Source organism: Vipera berus (genome assembly GCF_964194415.1).
Source record: "Vipera berus genome assembly, chromosome: 10".
NCBI classification, from domain to species: domain Eukaryota; kingdom Metazoa; phylum Chordata; class Lepidosauria; order Squamata; family Viperidae; genus Vipera; species Vipera berus.
In genome coordinates this window covers 16,418,610-16,442,197 of record NC_138213.1, presented here as the reverse complement: position 1 = coordinate 16,442,197, position 23,588 = coordinate 16,418,610, and the positions used below count along the sequence as shown (strand labels likewise).

At 41.0% G+C, this 23,588-nt stretch overlaps 3 protein-coding genes across 4 annotated transcripts in view; 2 read left to right on the top strand and 1 right to left on the bottom strand.

Moving 5' to 3' along the window:
* Window positions 1-3,517, top strand: part of SLC7A6 (solute carrier family 7 member 6) — a 41,568-nt gene extending 38,051 nt beyond the window's left edge. The window contains exons 9-10 of the mRNA XM_081335713.1: window positions 1,068-1,251; window positions 2,349-3,517. Coding sequence (XP_081191839.1) covers window positions 1,068-1,251; window positions 2,349-2,440 — 276 coding nt within the window. The 3' untranslated portion in view covers window positions 2,441-3,517. The remainder of the gene's footprint in view (window positions 1-1,067; window positions 1,252-2,348) is intronic.
* A 3,166-nt stretch (window positions 3,518-6,683) lies between these two features.
* SLC7A6OS (solute carrier family 7 member 6 opposite strand) lies at window positions 6,684-14,345 on the bottom strand. The gene is made up of 5 exons (XM_081336038.1): window positions 14,091-14,345; window positions 11,575-11,928; window positions 9,058-9,258; window positions 7,934-8,048; window positions 6,684-7,324 (listed from the first exon to the last, which is right to left on the bottom strand). The coding sequence occupies exons 1-5, from the start codon at window positions 14,277-14,279 to the stop codon at window positions 7,194-7,196; spliced, it is 990 nt and encodes a 329-aa protein (XP_081192164.1). The 5' UTR covers window positions 14,280-14,345; the 3' UTR covers window positions 6,684-7,193.
* Window positions 14,346-15,439: 1,094 nt separating this feature from the next.
* Window positions 15,440-23,588, top strand: part of PRMT7 (protein arginine methyltransferase 7) — a 36,652-nt gene continuing 28,503 nt past the window's right edge. The window contains exons 1-4 of one of the 2 annotated variants that reach the window (XM_081336035.1): window positions 15,440-15,495; window positions 17,636-17,809; window positions 19,156-19,192; window positions 19,739-19,888. In XM_081336035.1, the coding sequence (XP_081192161.1) occupies window positions 17,646-17,809; window positions 19,156-19,192; window positions 19,739-19,888 (351 nt within the window). In that variant the 5' untranslated portion in view covers window positions 15,440-15,495; window positions 17,636-17,645. Of the gene's footprint in view, window positions 15,496-17,489; window positions 17,525-17,635; window positions 17,810-19,155; window positions 19,193-19,738; window positions 19,889-23,588 lie in introns of those variants that run through there. The other variant, XM_081336036.1, reaches the window with a different exon arrangement.

Sequence of the window (23,588 nt, the reverse complement as noted above, 5' to 3'; positions counted from 1 at the left end):
ATCCATGGTGGCGCAGTGGTTAGAATGCAGTACTGCAGGCTACTTCTGCTGACTGCCGGCTGCCAGCAGTTTGGCAGTTCGATTCTCACCGGCTCAGGATTGACTCAGCCTTCCATCCTTCCGAGGTCGGTCTCACAAGGAGGCAGATTGTTGGGGGCAAAATACTGACTCTGTAAACCGCTTCGAGAGGGCTGTGTAGCACTATGAAGTGGTATATAAGTCTAAGTGCTATTGCTATTACTATTAGAATGCGTCGAGTACTGAATTCAATGACTTTCAAAGCACTCGAGTACCAAATTCAATGACTTTCAATGTAGTCGAGTATCAAATTCAATGACTTTCAATGTAGTCAAGTACTGAATTCAATGACTTTCAAAGCACTCGAGTACCAAATTCAATGATTTTCAATGTTGTTGAGTACCGAATTCAATGACTTTCAATGCGGTCGACTATCAAATTCAATGACTCAGTGTAGTTCAAGTACTGAATTCAATGACTTTCAAAGCACTCGAGTACCAAATTCAATGATTTTCAATGTAGTTGAGTATCAAATTCAATGACTTTCAAAGCAGTCGAGTATCAAATGTAGTATCAATGTAGTCGAGTACCAAGGTACCACTGTACTTTAGTGTATTATGGATGATCCTGGTGTTTTTTGTGGATTAGCAATTACTGGATGGGTGAAAGGTCATTTCTGGAGACAGAACAGCTAGTCCTCAACTCACAACCACAACTGGGACCAGAATTTCCATTCCTAAGCAAGGTGGTTGTTAAGTGAACCAGGCCTGATTTTATTACCTTTTTGCCACAGTTAAGTGAATCACTGCAGTCATTAAGTGAGTCATGCAGTCGTTAAACCAATCTGGCTTTCCCTACCTATTGACTTTCTTGTTGGAAGCTGGTTGGGAAGCTTCAAAATGGCGATCAGACGTGTAACTCCAAGTGGTTGCTAAACAGATGGTGGTAAGTTGAGAACTTCCTCTAATGACTGTGGGAAAAATTGTAAATTGGAGCATGACTTCTTACATTTCCTCCTCCTTATTCAGTGCTGTGTTTTTGTTTTCCAGCTGAGCCTGTTTTTCCCAATCGTCTTCTGTATGTGCTCAATTTTTTTAGTGGTTGTGCCACTCTATAGTGACACCGTTAATTCTCTCATTGGCATTGGAATTGCACTCTCTGGAATTCCAGTCTACTTCATGGGGGTCTACTTGCCTGTTTCCAAAAGGCCACCGTTGGTCAGCAAAATCTTAGGTAAGGATCGGTTCCATAGAGGTTAGAATAATTGGCTGTGGAAGGAACCTTGGAGGTCTTCCATTTCAACCCCCTGCTAATTAGCTTTTATTAAGGTCTTAGTGAACTGCGCTGAATGGTGGGATATTCCATATGCCATCCTTCCCATATCATTCCATGCCTTACCGCTGTTCACTATTGTTTTAGTAGTAAATGTGAATAAGGATGTTTTAGCTTCTTCCTTTCTTCTAGGCAACTATAACAATAGAAAAACTTTGGAGAAGAGTAGTTATGGGTTGGGTTTAAGAAAATTAACACTTATTAGTAAAGGTCTTCAGCTTAAATTTGCCATTTATGTCAAGTGCAAGCAGTCAGAGCCAATCGGGAACAGCTCTGTAATCTACTTTATTGCTTTCCACCTATATTACAAGAATCTCCTCAGACTTCTTACCTACCACTGGGAATGACCAGATCCCTTCATGGAACTTGGGGGAGGTCAAGCTTATTACACCTGCAGCTGTGTAACAATTCCAAGCTAGTTCCTGGAACTAGCTACACCTCTCCTTCCAGCATAACTGGCCGTTTCCCAAATCTTCATCTGACTAAAATGAGATGCTCTGCATTTTAAATTGTCCTGGAGATGTTAAGTTGGAGGTTTAGACCTTGACTTTCAGCAGACTTCCCCTGCATTTTGACAAAGAGAAGAAAGCAAGAAACAGTACGGTTGGGTCCATAGAATTTTGTGCAGATGGAAAGATCACGTCCACTGTTAAATTTAGTGTCTGTCAGCAGAGGAAGCAAAAATGTTCATCTCCCGGGGAACTTGTGTCGGTGGTAGATTATAGAGAAATTCTGTCCTTTTTGCAAGCAGTTAAATGTTTGGCTATTGTAATATCTGCTCAACAGATAAGCAGACATTGTCACTAAAGGGAAAAAAATACAGCATCCACAACTTATGGAAAGATTAAACTGGATGATTGGATTTGCCGCAGATGCATACAAAACAGAACCATCCTGTGTTCTAAGAGGTTCCAAGGTCAATTTTGGTTTAGCAAGCCACTCGATTTTGAAGTAATCTTTTATAATTAGATGATTCACTCTCAAATCTCCTCCTCCAGGTGCTGTCACTCGATCCACTCAGTTACTTTGCTACTGTGTTCTGACGGAAATGGATGCTGTTGAAGAAAAAGGAGAAAGCAAATCTAATTAAAGAGGGGAAAAGGACTCGGTCAACCAGCTGCCCCGGATGAGAGTCTGGATATGTCAGCGCAGTCCAAATTTTCTATCTGGATTTGGAGATTCTATCTGGTTGACATGGTTGCCTTTTGCTTGTTAGTTTTGTAAAAACGAGAAAACTCACCAGGATTCTCAGGCATAAATTCACAGTTTGTAATTCAATGTTTTTAAGCAGCAAAATCAAAGGTCTTTAATCAAAGGGCCCAAAGATGAGACTGTATGGACATTAGACAATTAGTATGACAAAAAATATCTTGTCCAACTTACAATTAGAAAGCTTCATCGGCTCAGAGCATGCAGTTTTATTGCGCTGAGGTAACCCAGGAGTAAATAGAGTAAACAGTGGTTTGTATAAATGGTGGTTTATATTATACTATCTACAGGTATAACACTAGAAATAAGATACATACATGTGGTGATAATTCAGCAAACTCCCAAAAACAACAATTACAGCAATCAAACGGATGAGAGAAACTCCAGCAAAAAAATTCCCTTTTATACTCAGGCTCTTAAAGGGATACAGTCCCTGCTTACTCTTAAAGGGACACAGACACAGATTCTGCTGAGTCATTCCCATCATTGCATCATCCTTTCATTGAATCAACCACCTTATATTACATCTTTACATAAGCTGTTTAGCTATCAAATCATTAAATCTTGACAGGTTATCTGCCTTCTGATCTTTAGAAGTAGTTTAACTCTACCCTTCGTTCACGCACATATCCTCAAGCTGGCGGTCATCTCTTCTTGACTTCAATTGCTGTGATCAAAGTAGAGGTTTAGATGGAAGTGTATTTTGAGTGGAATCAACACAGTAGGGTATTAAATCTAGGACTTCAAAAGCCAACATTTTTAACCAGTTGAGCATAATAAGCACTGCAATTGCTCATTTGGCTTTCTCTCAACTTTGGGCATTGGACAAGTCAAATTCATGCTGCTTCAGCTCTCTTGATATTTTAAGGATTTTATACAGAACCATTTTGTAGTACAATAGTTGGACTTAGCCTGAGGAGCTGTCAAAACTTTCTTTTAGGTCAGGGGTCTTCAAATCTGGCCCTTTTATGATTTGTATACTTCAACTCCCAGAAATTCTGGGAGTTGAAGTCCACAAGTCATAAAAGGGCCACGTTTGGACACCCCTGGTTTAGGTCTTCTGTTACTGATTTCATAGGGTTAAAAATGCATATTTTTTTAAAGGCACTTTCTTTAATGCAAGTAGGAAAAAAAGTTCCTGTAAAGTGGTATAAGGAGAAAACTGTTAAGCTGTTTTCTGTGGCAAGTAGAGTTTCTTAGTTTGTTGTACTGGTTTTTAGTATAAACAAGGCAAAGATTAAGAACAGCAATTCAGGCCCAATGTAGTCCAACAGTCTACTTATCAATATCGTGATTGTCCATTTACATCTTCTCACTCTGGGACCACATTTCCACTTTATTAGCTGCAAACCAATATTGATAAATGAATTTGCGTTAGAAAAGGTTGCTTGTGCCCTGTTTGGAAAATTCAGAACATGCATCTTGTTTACCTCCCAAACAGACACTCTCTTCAAAAGTATGTCATGTTGCGTCTATGGCTTTTTGTTGTTTTCCAGAGGCACAGACTTTGCAAAGAGCAAAATAGTAGAAAAGTCCCTTTGCCCCTTTGCTTCTCTTTTGTATGCAATCTGCTAAAGTGATGGGTGCTAAAAGAATTAAAAATGTTAAGTACTCACACGGTGGATTTCAGTTTAGAAGAGGCTCCTTTATCAGTTGTGAGTTTTGCTCACTTTTAAATACCTACTTTATGTGTATGTGTTAAGTTTCCAGAGCTTAATTGTCAAAATCATTGGTACTGTGTTCTTAAGTCCATAATATTATAAATGGAAGGTAGTTAGTTCAAAGAAATACATAGATCTACTCATGTAATTATTCCTTTTTTATTCAATCAAGAATTGGATTTGCTTTCAGATTTGAATCCAATTATAATCAACTCTGACCACCTGTTTAGAAAGAGGTGGGGTATTTATTGTATTGGTGAAGAACCCAAAACGCAACATTTTGAAGCTTTGTTTCTCAAGTCTTTATGAAAATCAAATGATTTGAATCGACTGCATTAGATCAAAAATGTCTTGAAAATGTACTACATCCATATATCTTGGTGCTTTTTAATTAGGTTTCGGTTTCATAGTGCAATAGAATTGTGGCCAATAAACCCTTAAAGCATGTTTTATTTAGTTTAACAGTGTGGCATTAAATTTTAAACTATACCCTGAATTGTTTTTATACTCCATTCTGCTGTTAAAATGCATTTTATTTTATAGGAGAACTGAACTGTTTTATCTTCTGACCAGGTCAATTAATTGTCACAACAGCAAATTCTGTAGTTCCTTTTATGTACAAGAACTTTGAAAGGGAAAAAAATTAAAGTTCCACCATGTGGAAATAAAAGAATGAGAATATGAATCAGTTTGTGAAGGGAAACTTGTGTTTCATTAATACTAACAATTTTCTATGTGAGACCCTGACCTTATTTGGAAGCTAATTTAAGCAGTCCTGTAAGAAAATTGCATAGATGTATCCAAGTTACCCAAGGCAAACTCAAATTGAAAGATAGTAGAGTTTCTCTACTGCTTTACCTGCAGCCAATAATTGCAAAGAGTTCATGTACCATTCTATTAGGTACAGACAGATATTGTAAAGTTTGGACTCATAATTCTATAATGCTAAAGTCATCATTTTTAGTTTCCAACTAGGGGCTGGTACAGGTCAGCTTCTGTCCCTTGCTTCTGCCTAAATGGCAGTCACATTGTTGAAGCAAAGATGATAGTTATAGCTAGTTCTTGGGTTACAAGGTCACATGACTGCATAGCTTAGCGACAACAATCCCAGCAGTCCCGGTTGTGACTCCAAGATGTGTGTGTTAAGTGAGAAGTGGTGGCAGTCCCAAGTAAGGAGCATAAGGGTGCCACAGGGGAACGGAGCAGGCCCTAGGTCTAGATCATTAGAATTAGATAAACAACCACCCAATGGATCGCTCCCCCCAACACTGACAGGACAAGCCACTAGTACAGGGGTAGGCTACCTCGGCTCTTTTATGACTCATGGACTTCAACTCCCAGAATTCCTCAGTCAGCTGACTGAGGAATTTTGGGAGTTGAAGTCCATAAGTCATAAAAGAGCCGAGGTTGCCTACCCCCGCACTAGTATATAAAATGAGAGCAAACCCCACTCCCTGCTAGCACTGATGTTACCTAGTTTTATTTTATTTATTTTTATTTATTTTAATTCCATTTATATCCCGCCCTTCTCCGAAGACTCAGGGCGGCTTACAAGCTTAGCAGTAGCCTTCATTCTATGTATATGCCTGCTTATTAGGGCTTTCACCACCACCCCAAGCGGCATTATTACAAAGTCAGCTTAATTGCCCCCAACAATCTGGGTCCTCATTTTACCTACCTCGGAAGGATGGAAGTCTGAGTCAACCTTGAGCCTGGTGGGATGCGAACCTGCACTAATTGCAGTTGGGTAACGAAAGGTCTGCAAGAAAGCAAACCAAGCTTAGAGAATACCAAAGATGCCACAATTAGGTTGAAAGGAGGGAGATAGCCAATACACTATGCTTGATTTTTATTTTATTTTTTAAAAAAATCCTTATGTAATTGAAGGTACTTTCTGGTTGGCAAATGCTGTTCTTTCATTTCCTCCCCATCTATCATAGGACCAGTACAAGGGGATGGGCTACGTATGAACTGTAAGCAATTCACTCAAAACTAATTGGCTAATTTGATAAAACTCATAGAATAATAGGGTTGGATGGGACCTTGACAGGTCTTCTAGTCCAACAGATTGCTCAAGCAGGAAACCCTACACCAGGGTTTCTGGGAACTGAAGTCCATGAGTTATAAAAGAGCCGAGGTTGCCTACCCCTGCCCTATACCATTCCAAACAAATGGTTGTCCGGTCTTCTTGAAAACCTCCAGTGATGGGGCACCACAGTAAACATCCAAAGAATGCAGGAAAGCATCAGCTAAATAATAATAGCTGGTTAAAAATATTTTCCTTCACAGAATTTCCACAGAGAAAACAAGGTCAGGTAAACTTCAAATTCTGCATATTTTAACTACTATATTTGTAAACGATGCAAAGAGAAGTGAGAATGATCAAATATCACTAACATGGATCCAAAAGTAAAGGGACATGTCAAGGCTGATATCTTAATAAAAGTCTACAACAACAAAAGGATAAATTAAGTGTTTTTATATGTAGAGTTTATCAACGATTTATACGTGGCAACTAGGAATATTAAGGTGCAGAGATTTCCAATCTGAACAATTATTTTCAAGTATAGATCTATCTACAGGCAGTGATCCAACAATGCTTGCAAAACAAACTATTTGCTTCAATAAGGTAGCAACATTTCCAGTCTTGTAGTAAGGATGATCTTTTTAGGAGACTTTTTTTTTCTGGAAACCTCTGCCTTCAATGTCAAAAGGAGTTGTCAGGCATCCCAAAATGGCAAATCTGTCTTTGAATTCCAGGCTTTTCTTATACAATGCCATGGCTGAGATCCAAAACCTGCAAATATCACCTGCATCACTTCATTTTCAAAGACTGTATATGCCAAGGCAATCCGCTTTCCCTTGATTTGAAGACGCTCTGGCCAAAACAGCACAAGTGAGGGTTGTGGCGCCACAATTTGTTGAGGCCGCATCACACACATGGGGTCTCATGAACATGAAAGATCCCGCAAGCTACTCCGAATCCAGTTCCTTTATTCCATCATATTCAAACTCCTGGAGGACTTTGGATTCGTACTTCTCCCATGAGCGCCTGACATATCCACAATCGTCATCACTGGTGTCCCCGCTGATTTTTTCTGATTCTAGAAGAAAACAGAAAAGCAAATTGATGTTGGGCTGGAATGATTTTGGAAGTCTTTTTTTGGGGGGGGGGTATTTATTGCCCTCTTTTTAATACAGGATCTCAACTCCTTTCTTACACTTGCTCCAAAACAAACATTGAGTTTATCAACTGTCTCATTCATTTTTAAGGATCGTTTTCCCTTTTCCACAGAATGAGAGACTAATGGCAGAAAGGACAAATACCCTGTGCCCTTAGCACATTTTATTAGATCTATCTATCCCAAGTGTTTTCCTGCTGACTGTCCCTTAAACACCACTGAGAGAAAACTAGGCCATACATTCCCACTTCTGGCATGTGATGAAGGAGCTTCCCCCATTCACTTTCCTTGCCGGAAGCTGGCTGGGAAGGTTGCAAATGGTGATCACGTGACTAGGATGCTGCTACCTTTCTAAACACATGCCGGTTGGCAAGCGCCCAAATTTTGATAACATGACTGGAGATGCTGCAGTGGTTTTAAGAGCGAGGAGATTATTCCCAGTGCAGTTGTAACTTCCCATTGTCACTAAAGAAATGGTATTAAGTCAAGGACTGCCTGGATACAAATAACGGATTATCAATCAAATACCACCTTCATCTTCATCAAGAAATTCATTTTCATCCGGGTAGTCATTACGCCAGTTGTTCTCATTATTCTCATCATCTTCATCTTCATAGATTTCCTCAGGGAATTGCTCTTCATCCCCCTGCATTTCAACACACAGTATCACTGTCACTGAGAAACAATGCATGACAAGTACCTACCATGGATCAGCCTCACCGAAGGAAAAGCATGTTGTGATTCCTCGCCAGCCGGTGGATCCGGCAGCTGAGTCTGAGGAATCAGATGAGGAGGAGGAAGGGTCTGGAGTGACATTAGAGTCAGAGGAAGGCTCTGAGGAGCTCCAAGACTTGCAGTCGGACGAGGAGCCCGGCCCCTCTACTCTCGCTCAGGCTGAGACACAGCTGTGCTGGGAGCCTGAGCTGGACAGTGATGAAGCACAGCTGGGAAATATTCAGGATGCACGAAAATGCCGACAAGAGAAGCAAGTAGGACAGAGGAATGCAAAGGGGCGGCTCCAAAGGCAAAGGAAAAGGCATTAGGAAGCCACACCTGGGCTGAATTAGAAAAGGGGAGGTGTGGGAGGTGCTGGTTGCTAACGGCAACCGTTCGTGTTGAGGATCAAGTTTCTGTGGGCGGTGTTTGTTTGCCTTGGACATTGACTCAGGTCTGTGAGAATAAAAGGGGTTGTTTTTTCTCTTGTGGTTCCTGCCTGTTTCTTGGAAGAGGGGTTTCTCCTTGTGAGCAGAACAAGGACTCACGTGGGCTGGGACAGAACAAAACAAGATATATGAGCAGAATGCAATCAGCATCCATAATTTTGAAGGCAGAGGCATTTGAATGAGAAGAACCTGCAATTTAAGCTTACAAGGCAACGAGATACAGGAGCTGCTTGTATTTTATAGGTTGAATCACTTCTAAATTATGAAATACAGCATGTTTTACAAGGAGGAAAGAAACAAGCCTCATTAAATTTTACATCCCATAGGACAGGGGTGTCAAACTGTCAGCCCGCAGGCCGGACACGTCACGAAGAAACTGCACCCACCCCATTGCCAGCAATGAGGAAAAAGCTCCAATACGTCGCGCGACGTCATGTGATGTCGTGAGTTTGGCATGTCTGCCTTAGGAGATGCTATTTTTGATTTACTTACCAAGTCAAACTCTTGAGTGTAAGGTTGTACAGAGAGAATGTTCTCGATCCACCCTGGAGCAGCTGTTTCTGTACAGTAGATATCATAGACATACTCTTCTTGATTTAAGCAACCTTCTGCCTCTTTACTGTTGTCAGATACTGTTAGACGTTCACGAATCATCTCCACAGCATTGCAAAGAATCACGTCCGGATGTGATTTCTGTTAAGATGTACATTTTTTTAGTCAATAGAGAACTTTTTTTTTTTTGGAAAAAAAGAGAGAACTTATTAGAAGTTCTTTATTTTTTGGTCAACCCACAACCGCATGCATACCTTATCTAATATCTCATCCTGTTAACTCTCTCTCCATCTCTCCATCCTTCCATCCATCCATCATCTATCTACCTACTTACACACACACACACACACACACACACACACACAGTATATGGAATCATACATACATCAACCCTGTTAATATCAGGTTTCTAGATTATTAAATCCTTTCCTCCAAATTAGCCTTTTCATGCTTAATTGTAGAAAAAAATATGTTCATTTAATGTTTAAAGCACACTATATTCTTTGACTTAAAACTAAGTTGGAAAAAAGGCAACATTAAAAATAAACAATTTCTTTCCCTTTGCTGAGCAAATATTTAATGGAGCAGTTAGTGTAATTGGGAAACACAGTTTCTTTTCTTGTTATTGAATCTCTTTAACAAAACGTTACAAGCCTTTTTACCATTTTGTGTTAAGTGAAGCCAACTTTGATGAAAGGACCCAAGAGAACACAATCTTTCATTTTAATGTTAGTTTTAATGCCAATGTAGGTACAGTTTGTAATTCACAAGAATTGGGAGGAAAAAAACCTGTGGTGCCAAAAACTGCAATCTTTGTATTACTTGATCTTTTGGTCTCACATTTATTATATTTTTGTTATGTCCAAATATGAACTTGCCAAGAAGCAGCCTTTTTATAAAACTTCTGCACTCTGAGTGCTATTGTTTAGTGGTATGTGAGGCTAGAAATATATATTTTTAAGGACCAACTATCAGGTGTCCACTCACTACAGTATTTGATCTTTTAATAACACCAGAAGCTCGATAAAATGTACTTTTAAAAAAAACAGAACAGAGAGATAATATTTTGAGTAACTGGTCAATGAAAAGTTGCCATATCTTGTCCAAATTACCAGACCTATTAGGGTCCAACAATGGTTTAGAAAGTTCAAACACCAGGGTTCGTGGACGACATCTGCATTAATGTCACAATTATAACAGCTTGAGGACATTGCACCAAGAGAAATGAGTCCAGACACACTGCAAAATTTTAGCCGGGTTTCCCCTGTTGATGTTCTCTAGATAATGTGGAACTGTCCCCTTGTTTGCTTTCCAAATGGCTGAAGAGACTGTTGTGGCTGGAGGAATGCTGCACACCATAAAGCGGGTATAACGTCAAAAGTTATTTTAGCCCACAGCTATCTGAACTCAAAGTGCAGTAGACTGTTGCAACACAATCAATGCCTGGTTCACACACTGCACTTTGTTCTGGGTCACTCTTGCTATTCTTAGAACTTGCTTCGAAGCCATAAAGTTTGACCCTGGCATGCCTGGAAATGTGGGCAACTTATGGCAACTTCTTTCATTGATCAATTACCGGAAATATTATCTGCGAGTTTTGTAATAGCTGGGAGCCTAAGCCAAACAAACCATGTTATTCACTAATAATATTTGTATAATAGCCAGTCCCTTAGCAGCTCAGGACAGCTTATAAAAATGCAGCTAAAACAACAGAACACAAAGCAACACTTAAAATATTATTAATACATTAAACATATTTTTCATTAAAGGAATAAAAAGGAATAGAATACATAAATACATGCATACATATATACATGCAAAACAATGGAATCCTTAACACGTTTTTATTTATAATTAATATCGCTATCACAAAAGTAAAAAAAATGTTAAAGATGAGATTTGATTTAGTGATAGAAAAGGCAAAATAAAACAAAAATTGTAAGGAAAAAAAATCAAATATCCTCCTTTTCCTTCCTTTTTTCCCCAACTGTTAATTGCTGCTGAAATATTTCACAGCGTATTTTAAATTTCTGCAATTATTCTTCGTTTCTGTTTAAATCATTTTTATTTTTATTTAAAATGTGGATGCAATGAAAACCATTAAAAAGACGGTTATGAAGAAGTATGTTTTGAGTCCCATCCTGGACCATACTGAGGAAATTGGCTTCAATTATTAGGGCAAATATTCCAGGATATGAATCCTGCAGTTAAAAACAGGTGTGACCACATAATAATGTCCAATGCATTTACAGCAGGACTCACAAATGAACTCCACGAACAATCTAAGATTATGAGACAGACTGTACAAGAGTGGGAGATCCTGTTGAAAAAAAAACATTATTCTAAACCTAAGATCCATTGTGGGTCAGCTTGTAACTGGGATCTCGTCACTGCCTTTGCATCAATAGCTTATCTCACTTTAATGCAGACTTCTGCTGGTCCAGGACTTGTACTAACCTGTAAATGAGAAGCAGGTGTATCATTTTCCACATCCTCCTCCTGTATAATATCAAAGAACTGGAAGTCTCTACAGCAGCGTGAGCTGCCGTCATTTTGGTCTTTCTCAGACATGGAAGATTGTTCCTTTTCATCGGATTCTTTCTCATTTGCCCCCAGAACAGCATTTTCCCCATCAGTGAGATTTGGACGGAGACTAGTGACTAGGCGGTATCGGCTTTCCTGCCTTTTGGCTTGCTTTGACGAACGAAGATCCTGAATTATTCTTTTAGCACTCCCTAGAGCAGGTCGCAGGATCTGGCCTCCTTTTTGTTGGGTAAAAGCTTCCTGTATGTATTTGTCGACAGGTTCAGCCTAAAGACATTTTAAAGAAGTTCAGTTAGCGCCTAGGATTAGAGGAGCGTCTCTCAACCTTGGCAATTTATTAGGTGCATGGACTTCCAACTCCCAAAATTGCCCTCTCGGCATAATCTCTCACCCCTTTAGGGTTTTTCAATAGAAAAAGGACATCTATTCAAGATAAAAATATTAAATCTTGACTCATAATTCCGGAGTGTGAAAAATGGGTGTATTCGGAACCGGGCAGGTGTCCCAAGGAAAGATCCCTGTGGGTTGCTGAGAACATTCTGGAGCTGAATGTTCTACAATATATTATTTGGTGCACCCAACCTATTTTCCACTTCTGCCCTACAACAAAACAAAGCAGGATGTTTAAATGGAGTCCAAGATACTGTAATGACCCTCCCGCCGCCCACCCCAATGTGGCAGAACACAGGCCAATTTTGCACAGCCTTGTGCAAAAACAGCATAGAATGTAGAATAATAGGGTTAAAAAGGACCTTGGAGGTCTTCTACTCCAATCCCAGGAGACCCTATACCATTCTCGACAAACGGCTGTCCAATCCTTTCTTGACAGTTAACCAGTGGAACAACTTGCCTCCAGAAGTTGTGAATGCACCAATGCTGGAAGTTTTAAAGAAGAGATTGGACAACCATTTAATTTAATTTAATTTAATTTAATAATTTGATTTCTATACCGCCCTTCTCCCGAAGGACTCAGGGCGGTGAACAGGGCAATACACAATAAAAATATTATACAAAAATTAAAAAGCCATTAAACATTATGCCCTTAAAATTAATACATATTACAATTAAAACTATTTATAAAAACCCAACCCCATCCCGTCAGACCAGGCCAGCTTGTTCGAAAAAGAAAGTTTTGAGATCGCGCCGGAAGGAGCGAAGGTCGGGGGCCGTCCGGAGCTCAACCGGTAAGCTGTTCCAAAGTGTCTCAAATGGTATATAGGGTTTCCTGCCTGAGCAGGGTTGGACTAGAAGACCTCCAAGGTCCCTTCCAACTCTGTTATTCTAAATCTCACACTGACAACCTCCAGCGATGGAGCACCCACAATTTTTGAAGGCAAGCCATTCCACTGGGTTAATTCTTCTTACTGCCAGGAAATTTCTCCTTAGGTCTAGGTGGGATCTCTTTTGGATAATCTTCCGCCCGTTACTTCTTATCCTGCCCTCAGGTGAAGAAATGTATTCTGCAATATTTCCACAATGACAGAGCTTCTGATGTATGTACTTCCTTCGTTGGAAAAGTTGAGATATATTCAGAGATGTATCTGCCCTGGAAGTAGCCCATCTTGAACCGTATATTGCACAGGAGATCTTTTATAATGACATTTGGCATTATGTCATAAACTGCTTTCTGGTAATGTTTATATCATAAAATGTTTATACAGTTTGCAAAAGTCAATTCCACTGGAGTCATAGGTCCCACATTTTGGACACATTCTGTAAGTTAATCCATTTGAGGTCCCTAGATTCAAAAACTGTTGCCCTAGGATGCACCATTTTACTCAGTGAAAGGTTACAAGAATAAAAAATTTACTAATGAAGGTAGTCCTCGACTTATGACCACAACTGAATGCCACATTCATGTTGCTAAGTGAGACATTGGTTAAATGAGTTTTGCCCCATTTTATGGCTTTTCTTGCCACATTTGCTAAGTGAATCACCGCCGTTGTTACATTAGTAACACCGTTATTAAGTGAATCCGGCTTCCCCATTGACTTTGCTTGTCAGACGGTTGCAAAAGGGGATCACGTGACCCCGGGAGACACTGCAACCATCATAAATATGAACCAGTTGTCAAACATCTGAATGTAAATCAGGTGACTGTGGGGATGCTGCAACGGTCATAAGAGTGAAAAATGGTCATAAGTCACTCTTTTTCACTGCCGTTGTAACTTCAAATGGTCACTAAATGAACTGCTGTAAGTCGAGAACTACCTTTATTTAGATCAGCGTTTCTTCAACCTCTGAAGACCTGTGGACTTCAACTCCCAGAATTCCCCAGCCAGCACGACCACTTTAAGGCTGGTGGACTTCCAACTCCCAGAATGCCCCACTCAGCTGCGCTTAAAACACCTTACATATTAATTAGCGATAATTAAATAGACGTTTAATCTCTTCGTTAACGTTCTCAGCCAAAACAGGCGAGGCCTCACCTCCGAGTTTACGGTGGCTACCAACTTGAAGAGCGTCTTCTCCACTTCACCTTCTCCGGGCGAAGAGGAGGAGGCCTCGGCGGCGGCCCCAGCCTCAACTCGGAAGCGTTTGCAGGCAAGGACCAGCGCTTCGGCCGGCAAAGGGCCTCCGCGCTTTCTCTTCACGCGCAGCACGGCGCCGGTTTCCATGGCAACCAGACCAGGCCGTTCGACGCGCAAAGGACTATGGGAACTTTCCCCGCTCCGCCTGCCGTGCCGGCCAAGCCCCTCCGCAGATCTGCGGCTGACTCCGAATGACGTAAATCACCGCCCCCTCCGATGACGCCATCGCCGCTACCTCGAGGGACTGAGGTCTAAATGATTCCCTACCTCGATGTCCGGTTCTACACCAATAGTTTGGTGTATTATTAATTTGAATGGTGCGGCTTTGCCCTTCTTTCTGAAGAACCTCGGTGCAGTTCCTAGCAAGACAATAAAAAAAAGAATAAGGCCATCGGTCACTTACTAAGAAACAAAAACAAGAGTTGGTCTTCACTTGGAAGCCAAGCAGGGTCAGTCTCAGTTAGTAGAAGAGAGATCGCCAGAAAATTACAGTGCTAAAGACTAAAAGGAAAAGCCGAAAAGCGTGCCAGAAGGCGGCAATGAGAACTCTTAGGGGCTGCCACAAAGAAGAGGGGGGTCGAGCTATTCTCCAAAGCGCCTGAAGGCAGGACAAGAAGCAACGGATGGAAACTAATCATGAAGAGAAGCAACCTGGAACTAAGGAGAAACTTCCTGACAGTTAGAACAACTAACCAGTGGAACAACCTGCCTCCAGAAGCTGTGAATGCTCCAACACTGGAAGCTTTAAAGAAGAGATTGGACAATCATTTGTCTGAAATGGTATAGGGTTTCCTTCCTAAGCAAGGGGTTGAACCAGAAGACCTCCAAGGTTCCTTCCAACTCTGTTATTCTATTCTATTCTATTCTATTCTATTCTATTCTATTCTATTCTATTCTATTCTATTCTATTCTATTCTATTCTATTCTATTCTATTCTATTCACCTTGGAGCTGTATTTCAACTGCAGCAGGCTGGGTGGGAAATTTTGGGAACTGAAGTCCACCCATCTTAAAGTTGCCAAGGTTGAAAAATACTAGTTTAGAGCAGGGGGTTGGACTAGATGACCTCCAAGGTCCCTGCTATTCTTTGCACCAATCATCCTCCCTCCCAGAACATGAGCAACAGGAAGACGAATGTGCCACGATTTCCGCCCCTCTTGCCCAGCCTGGACGGATGTCCACCTCTAACCGGAAGTGTGACGACGGTGTGTTGTTATACCTCTTTGGTCCCACCAATGTCCGGCTTGTTTCCCAGCCAGGCGGCAGGCTCCGCGCGTTGCATGGTGGGAAGATGGCGGCGCCCGGTGAGTGTAACGCGGCCGGTTGAGCTCGTGGGTCGGTCGGGTGGGTGGGGGGCTTCCGTGGGAAATGTGTCCACCCCCCACCCCACCCACGCCCCGGGCAGGGTAGTTAAGCACTTTGGCTCACCAGGGGATGAGAAGGCAGCTCGGTTCGCCTTCCCCATTTTGCTACCCCCCCCCCGTGCCTCTGAGCATGTGTGGAGTTCGTTCCCTGACCCAAGAGGAAAATAGTCGTCCAGAAAAGCCGGGCATATGGGCATGGGCGGAATTCCTCACCCTCGAAACAAGCTTAAATGAAAACTGCTGAATCTGTAAAGTTTGGTTTTCTTTTTTTTTTCCTTTTGAATATTTATTTTGTTTTATCAACAAAAATAAAATACAAAACCGAAAACAAAACAAGACATCCAGCACTAACAACGAAAAAAAGGGAAAAAAAAGATTGGTGTACGGAAAAGAAAAAAAAATGACCCAACATTAAACATATAGAATCTATATCTATATAAACAACACAAAACGATAAATTCTCCCCTTCACATTTATTTATTTATTTATTTATTTATTTATTTATTTATTTATTTATTTATTTATTTATTTATTTATTTATTTATTTATTTATTTATTTATTTATTAATTAATTAATGGGACTTATATCCCACCCTATCTCCCGAAGGACTCAGGGCGGCTAACAACAATAGCATATAACAGAAATTAAGATAAAATTAAAATTAAGGTCATCTGTGCAATAAATTAAAATTAAAAATTAAAAATAAATTAAAAATTGTAAACATAATTAAAATGCCTGTCAGTCCAGGTCAGCCAGGTGGAAAAGGAGTGTTTTGAGGCCGCGGCGAAAGGACCGGAGATCTTGGGCCATCCTAAGCTCAGGGGGGAGCTGATTGCATAGGACTGGTGCTCCCACATGGTGGGTCTTCCAATAGTTATAAGCTTTCCCATTCCTATTTAACAAGACTATTCAATAAACAAATATTTCAGGGGAGGGGATTTCTGTCGGGTAATCAAATGGATTTTGTTTTCTCTTTGGTCCATTTATGAAGTGGACGTAGCCGCCCATTTCATAGGTTTAAGACGCATCATTCGTACAGGTAGTCCTTGACTGACCACAACTGAACTCAAAATTTCTGTTGCGAAGCGAGACGGGTGTTAGAGGAGTTTTGCCCCATCTTGCGACCTTTCTTGCCACGCTTGTTAAATGAATCATTGCATTTATTCACTTAGTAACATTTGTTAAGTGAATCTGGCTTCCCCGTTGACTTTGCTAGTCAAAAGGTAGCAAAAGGGATCGCTATGACCCCAGGACACCATGACCGTCACTGCAAGTGTCCAGTTTTGATCACGTGACCGTGGGGATGGCGCAATGGCCATAGATGTGGAAAAACGGTCACAAGTCACTTTTTCCAGCATCGTCGTAACTTCAAACGGTCACTAAACAAATGGTTGTAAGTCAAGGACTACCTGTAAAGGGCAGTCCCACTATATATACGTATAAATGTAGCTGCTAGGTCATTCTTTTCAGTTCTTGGGGTAAATCCCATCCCAGAAGACCACAGAGCATTGTTTTGACGTGATAATGGCACATTTTGGTTATGTCAGGACCCACCCCAATCCACATCCCAGGAAAGAACAAACTCTTGAAACAGAAATTGTCCAAAAGGAGCTTTTACTGAAACATGATTGGTAATGGGAATACTAGACAGGATCTGAACTGTGTTACAGTTTGGTACTTTTTAAAAGAGTCCCCCCGGTCTTTCCCCCCTCCCGTGCAAGCCATCTGGTTTGTCCTGGATCAATTAAAATTCAGGTGTCAAATCCTGAACTCTCATGTCTCCATGACAATTGCTCCCTTCCTTTAGAGATTCTAATTGGAGATACAAACCAGATCTCTCCCCCCCCCCCCCCGCTTCCTTTGTTGTTCTCAGTTCAAAGGTTCTTCCCCTGGTCTTTGAAGACAGCCTCCCCGGCAGGCTGAATACACTCTTCACCTCCTTGGAGGAATGGCAGAATCCAGGGGGAGGTATAATATTTTAGAAACATACAGATAGAGTTTTATGAATGGGATATAAATGGATTCCGACAGGTTATACACATCATTTTCTAAGCTGCAATTTCTTTTTTGTTGCAATAGGTTTTAGTGTATGTATCCAAAGATAGGAACTGGGTTAAAAAGAACTTTACTCACAAATAACAAAATAAAACACAGAGTCATGAAGGTTTTCTGTGGAAGAGCCAATCCGACTACTGGAGCCATGGAGTGGTTAGAGGAAGACGAGAATTATGATTACCACCAGGAAATAGCAAGGTCTGTTGGGGTATATATTTATATATATATATTTACACATAATGTTAGTATATAATTCAACATGGCACAGTGGCAGCTGTGTTTCAGGCCAGGATACAGCATAGAAGCTTTTTGTTTGAACTTCTTGACAGCTTTTGGAGAGACAGATCTGACAGCACACAATCCTAATGGGCCTCCTTGATTTCTCAGCAAATTTTGGTTCCCTCATCCATGGTATTCTTCTAGATCAGGGGTGTCCAGCCTTGGCAACTTGAAGACTTGTGGTCTTCAACTGCCAGAATTCCCTAGCCAGTATATCTGGCTGGAGAATTCTGGGAGTTTGAAGTCCACAAGTCTTCAGGTTGCCAAAATTTTTCCACAAATTGCAACCATTCCTGAATAAACAGACCTTACTCATGGTCAATGAGGACTTATCTCTCAGCTGGACTTTTGCAATACAGTCTACATCAGTGCTGGCTGAAGAATTCTGGGAGTTGAAGTCCACAAGTCTTAAAGTTGCCAAGTTTGAAGACCCCTGGTCTACATGCACTGCTCTTGAAAAGCATTCAGAAATTACAGTTCATGCAAACGGGGGTGATCTAGACCAGTGATGGCGAACCTTATAGAGACTGAGTGCCCAAACTGCAACCCAAAACCCACTTATGTATCGTCGGGTGCCGGGTGGGCATGGCCCATTGGGTGGGTGTGGCTGCGGTGATAACGGCAGACTGGTTGGGACTAAAATGTTCAATCAATTCCAACTTTGCAAGATCTTTTTTTCCCCGCGAGAAGTTGAAATTGATTGAACTTTTTTGTGTGTGTATGGAAGTGGAGGCCTAAATCGAAAAGGTTTTATAAAACCTAGCTGAAGGCCTAGGACTGGGGTGACGGCGCGCGTGCCCACAGAGAGGGCTCTGCGTGCCACCTGTGGCACGCGTGCCATAGGTTCGCCACCATGGGTCTAGACAATGATGTACATCTGGATAATAGTGGCTGACCCCCTGTTTTGAGAATGTATGAGTCACTACTTCTAGGTGCAATTCAGGGTGCTGGTTGAGGCCTCATAGAGCTCTGAGTCAGGTTAAGCATGCATCCTCTCCCACTCTTGATTTTGATCCAATCCATTTTTGTGCATGGGTCCCATTTCCTATGCATTATTTCAGAGGGGTCTGTGCATAAATTGGACATTTCCCCCTGTCATTTTATAAATAGTACTGCAGTCATTGTGCCTGCATATTTGGTAATATGCCATAACAGAAATTGTTCATTTGGTAATTTATTTAGCTCTTTTCTGATAATTTTGGCGCTCCTTGATAGCTCTCTTAATTTGTACCGTGTTTCAGCTGAAAACTGAATTTTATTTACAGGTCCTGCTATGCAGACATGTTGAATGACAAGGACCGAGTAAGTTATTTATTTGTTTTAGCTATCTTTTTAAAAAATGTTGAAATTTCTTATGCGGTTCCATGAACTTCCACTCTGCATTGCCTTAAATTGTGAGGCAAAAAACAAATTGTCTAAATTACATTGGTAATTTCTAATGAAAAAAGTATTAGGTTTTTGGGTGAGTGGGTGGATTGACTTCTCATTTTCAGGTGTCTGTGTACAATTATTGGAGACTTTGAATTTCAGATTTTTATTTTTGAGCTAATTTTTGTTCTGTAGGCCTGATATAGCCACATCTGGAATCATAACGAGCATCTTTCAGAAAGTTTACCTTTTAATCCATTGTTTGGCAAATGCTCACAGATCCCAGAACCATTGTGGTAGGTTGCATTTGCCCAGGCCTAAGAAATAGGAGCTTAAATGGACTCCAGAAGATGGTAGAGGATAGGAAAGCCTGGAGGAACGTTGTCCATGGCATCCGGATGGGTCGGACACGACTTCGCAACTAACAACAACAAGAAATAGGAACACACTGGAATAATGGATCCTTCTTCCTTTTAACAGAATGTCAAGTATTTTCAAGGTATTCGTGCTGCAGTTAACAGAGTGAAAGAGAGAGGGGAAAAAGCCATTGTCTTGGACATTGGGACCGGCACGGGCCTCTTGTCCATGATGGCAGTGACAGCAGGGGCTGACTTCTGCTATGGGATTGAGGTGAGCATCTTTCTCCCTTGTCTGTGAGTAACTCATGCGGATCAATTGAGCAGGGGTCAGTTCTCGACTATGTAAATGAAACAGAAGTCGTTTGTTCTTCCATGTTCTATATTAAGCTAAGCTCTGTTCTCTGGTCATCACATATATTCTTGAGCGCCTCTTGTAGTATGACTGTTAACAGGGTTTACATCCTTGCTTTCTTGTTGCTAGCATAGTGCTTGAGAGTCCTTTGCCATGTTTCTAGGGATACGTGTTGAGTAAAACCCTGCAGATTCTGAATGTGCTGAACTCAGAATTAAACACTCGTTCAAAAGAGGCCATCAGCATCCTCTTTTTTTTTGCCATTCAAGCCTCAGATTATAGCCTTCCTGTTAATTGATAGTCATCAATCGAGGACTTGAACTATTCAGAAGATGACCCTCCTATACAGGTACTCCTCGATTTAATGACATTTTTCTGGTCCAACTTTAGTACCTGTGTATGCATGAATATATGAATAAATAGATAACGTAGCAGGAAAGAACTAAGCTAAAAGCATCTACTGTTCCTGCCAGCCTTCTAAAAAAAAAACGTTGATCCCCAAAATGCTGAACAGCCTTTTTTTATTGGGAGACTACCCAATCTGTAACTTCCTCTAGTGAGCTCTCCAAGGTCCTGACAATGCTTCGTGAATGCTCTGTTTTCCAGAGCATTCTTTGCGAATCCCAGCGTTTTAACTGATTTTCTTGACTAGAGCACTCTCACTTTGGATGTGAATTGATTTTCAAATTTGAAAGGCATACTGTTCTGCTGTACCTGTATACCAACCTTTGAAGAAAGATAATCACATACCGGTCTGAAAAATGTGATTCATCAAATATGTGACTCTTGCAAACAACAAAGAGAAGAAAACGTTGGAAAGATTTTGTAATAAATGACAAAGACCTAGTGTAACCACAGTTCAGGAGTCTGGCTAATCAGGATATTAAAAAAAATATGTGGGATAGTGAAAGCTGCTATAGATTCTAGTTTCCTTGGTATTCTGTCACTGCAGTCTTTCTCATCCAGTACACCCAACTGATATTTTAATACATGGATGCACAGTTTTTTTCCCCTGGGTCCAAGGCCACAATTAAACATTAGGCTGGGGATTATGTTGAAAAGTAGCGAGTGGGACCAGGATAAAAATTCAACTTGTTTTTATTGGGTTACAATTTAAATGTTCAAATTTTCTAGTTGTACAATAATAACTCTTCTTAAAAAAATAATGATCTGATGGTTCCATTGGATGGCTAAGCCCCAGGCTTTCGGAGACCTCATTCTGTTTTGCTTACTGTTCCTATTTTAAAATAGCTTCCGTGATTCTGTTTTTGATTTGAAGAGTTGATTTAAGCACTTCATCTAACTTGCATTCCTTATCATTGTCCAGAGGGCAGACATCACACAAAGGTCCATTTTAATCAGGAGATTAACTCCTTTTACTAAGGAAATAGAGGGGTTAAAATAGAGAGCACTTTATATCTCCTCTACCAGTATTTTCTCGAGCAATCTTTATCCAAAGGTGTACACACTTTTTTTCCCTACAAAATCCCTGCCAAAGTTTTTTGTACTGAATTTTACACAAATAGGGTAAAGGAATATCTAAATAAGACTTCTTGTCTGTGAACTTCAATATCTTAAAGACCCTCTGTTTTTACAGCTGATAATTCCATGTATTTAGTTGAATCTCCTATGCAGCAATTGCTTTGTCTTGTAGTTAACAAAGACGCATTTCTACATATAAGAAAACTGTAAGAATCCCCCCTTCCCCCTCCCTCTTAAAGGAAAATTGTATTTTAAAACTTTTCAATAAAAAAAAAAAAGAAAACTGTATTTGCATCCAACAGAATGGGTTGTAAACGTTACGATAGTTGTGAAACACCAACTTCTTCCTCCTTTGTGTAAAAAAACAAACACCTAGGGCTTCAAAAAGTGGATTCGTCCACAGATGCCTGAAACACTGCAATTTGTTTTTCCACTTTAGAGTCTGCTTATTAGCATGCATACACTTAGTTTCTGCTTGGGTGGCTTGCAAGAAAATCTCTGTGCTTCGATGACTGTGAAATAATAAGAAGGCTCTGATTATAGGTAGGAAATTTTGCATTTTGAGGAGATAGGGACAAAGTCAGGTTGGGCTAGTTTTTTCATTAAGCCATTGACTAATGAAAGACTTTTTGGCCAGCAGTGATCTGTACGCCATCTGTAATTTTCCTCGACTTTTTGAGTTTCACATTTTCATTTTGGCAGGAAAGAAAGCATTTTTGACAGCTTGGGAATGTGACAGGCATTTTATTTGGTCATTCATTAATTAGATGCGTGCTTCAATATGAACGGAAGCTTTGTGGCCTTGAGAATACAAAGTCAAAACACTTCGCTAAGTTGTTGTAATTTGCCTTGTTTTGACTGCCCAGGTCAATGCAAAAAACTAATCCAGCTTTTGCAAGTTGACAAAGAGGAGTAAGTGGCCAACCTTTTCCAATGTAAAAGAAGAAGAAGTAGAATGATTTGTTGTAAATGTGGCATCAAGCTGCTCTGAAACATACTGAGTGCTTACTGGAAGTTGTACAGTTGAGAGAGGAAGCAGCTATACTGTTTGCGCTTAACTAGGTTGCTTTGCAATAACTGTTGTTCAAAACTGGCTGGAAGAATTTTCTGATAGTATTTTGAACCCAGAATGTAGGTCTTATTGGCTTCTTTTTTCAGGGAGAGTTTGGTATAGTGCAGGGGTCTCCAAACTTGGCAACTGTAAGACTTATGGACTTCAACTCCCAGAATTCCCCAGTTAGGATGTCTGGCTGTGGAATTCTGGGAATTGAAATCTTACCAGTCTTAAAAGTTGCTAAGTTTGCAGACACCCTAGTGCAGTGATGGCGAACCTTTTAGAGACCGAGTGCCCAAACTGCAATCCAAAACCCACTTATGTATTGTCGGGTGGGTGTGGCCAATTGGGTGGGCGTGGCTGCGGTGGTAACAGTAGACTGGGTGGGACTAAAAAGTTCAATCAATCAATTCCAACTTTGCGAGTTTTTTCCCCGCGAGAAGTTGAAATTGATTGATTGATTGAACCTTTTTTTTTGCACATGGCAGCAGAGGCCTAAAGCGAAAAGGTTTTATAAAACCCAGCTGAAGGCCTAGGACTGGGGCGACGGCGCGCGTGCCCACAGAGAGGGCTCTGCGTGCCACTTGTGGCACCCGTGCCATAGGTTCGCCACAACAGCCCTAGTGTAATGATGTGGGTATATAATGAGAACTGTATCAAAGAAGATTCTGGTTCCAGTCTGAGCAGTGAATTTGTAAGATAAATTTGTAAGATAAGGAGACGGGGCCTAGAGAGCGTCTGGAGGTCCACCCGATCTGAATCCGACCGATTGCGACTAAGAACCCATATTAGGTCTTATCTCGCTGCGATGAGGGTAGCGAGATCTAACTATTTCGCTGCCCTCATCGCGTCCGCAGATAATCGCCCGGCCGCCCTGTTTAGGGTGACCCGCTCCCTCCTCAACCAGGAGGTCAGTGAGGATCCCTTGCAGGGGCGTGCCGAGGAATTTAGTCAACATCTGTCGGACAAAATCGCTCGGATTCGGACCGGTTTGGACTCCGACTGGGCAGTATCGGACGATCAGGACACGAGTGATTATGCAGCCCGGGAGGGGACACGAAGCTGGTTCCAGGCGGTTATTGC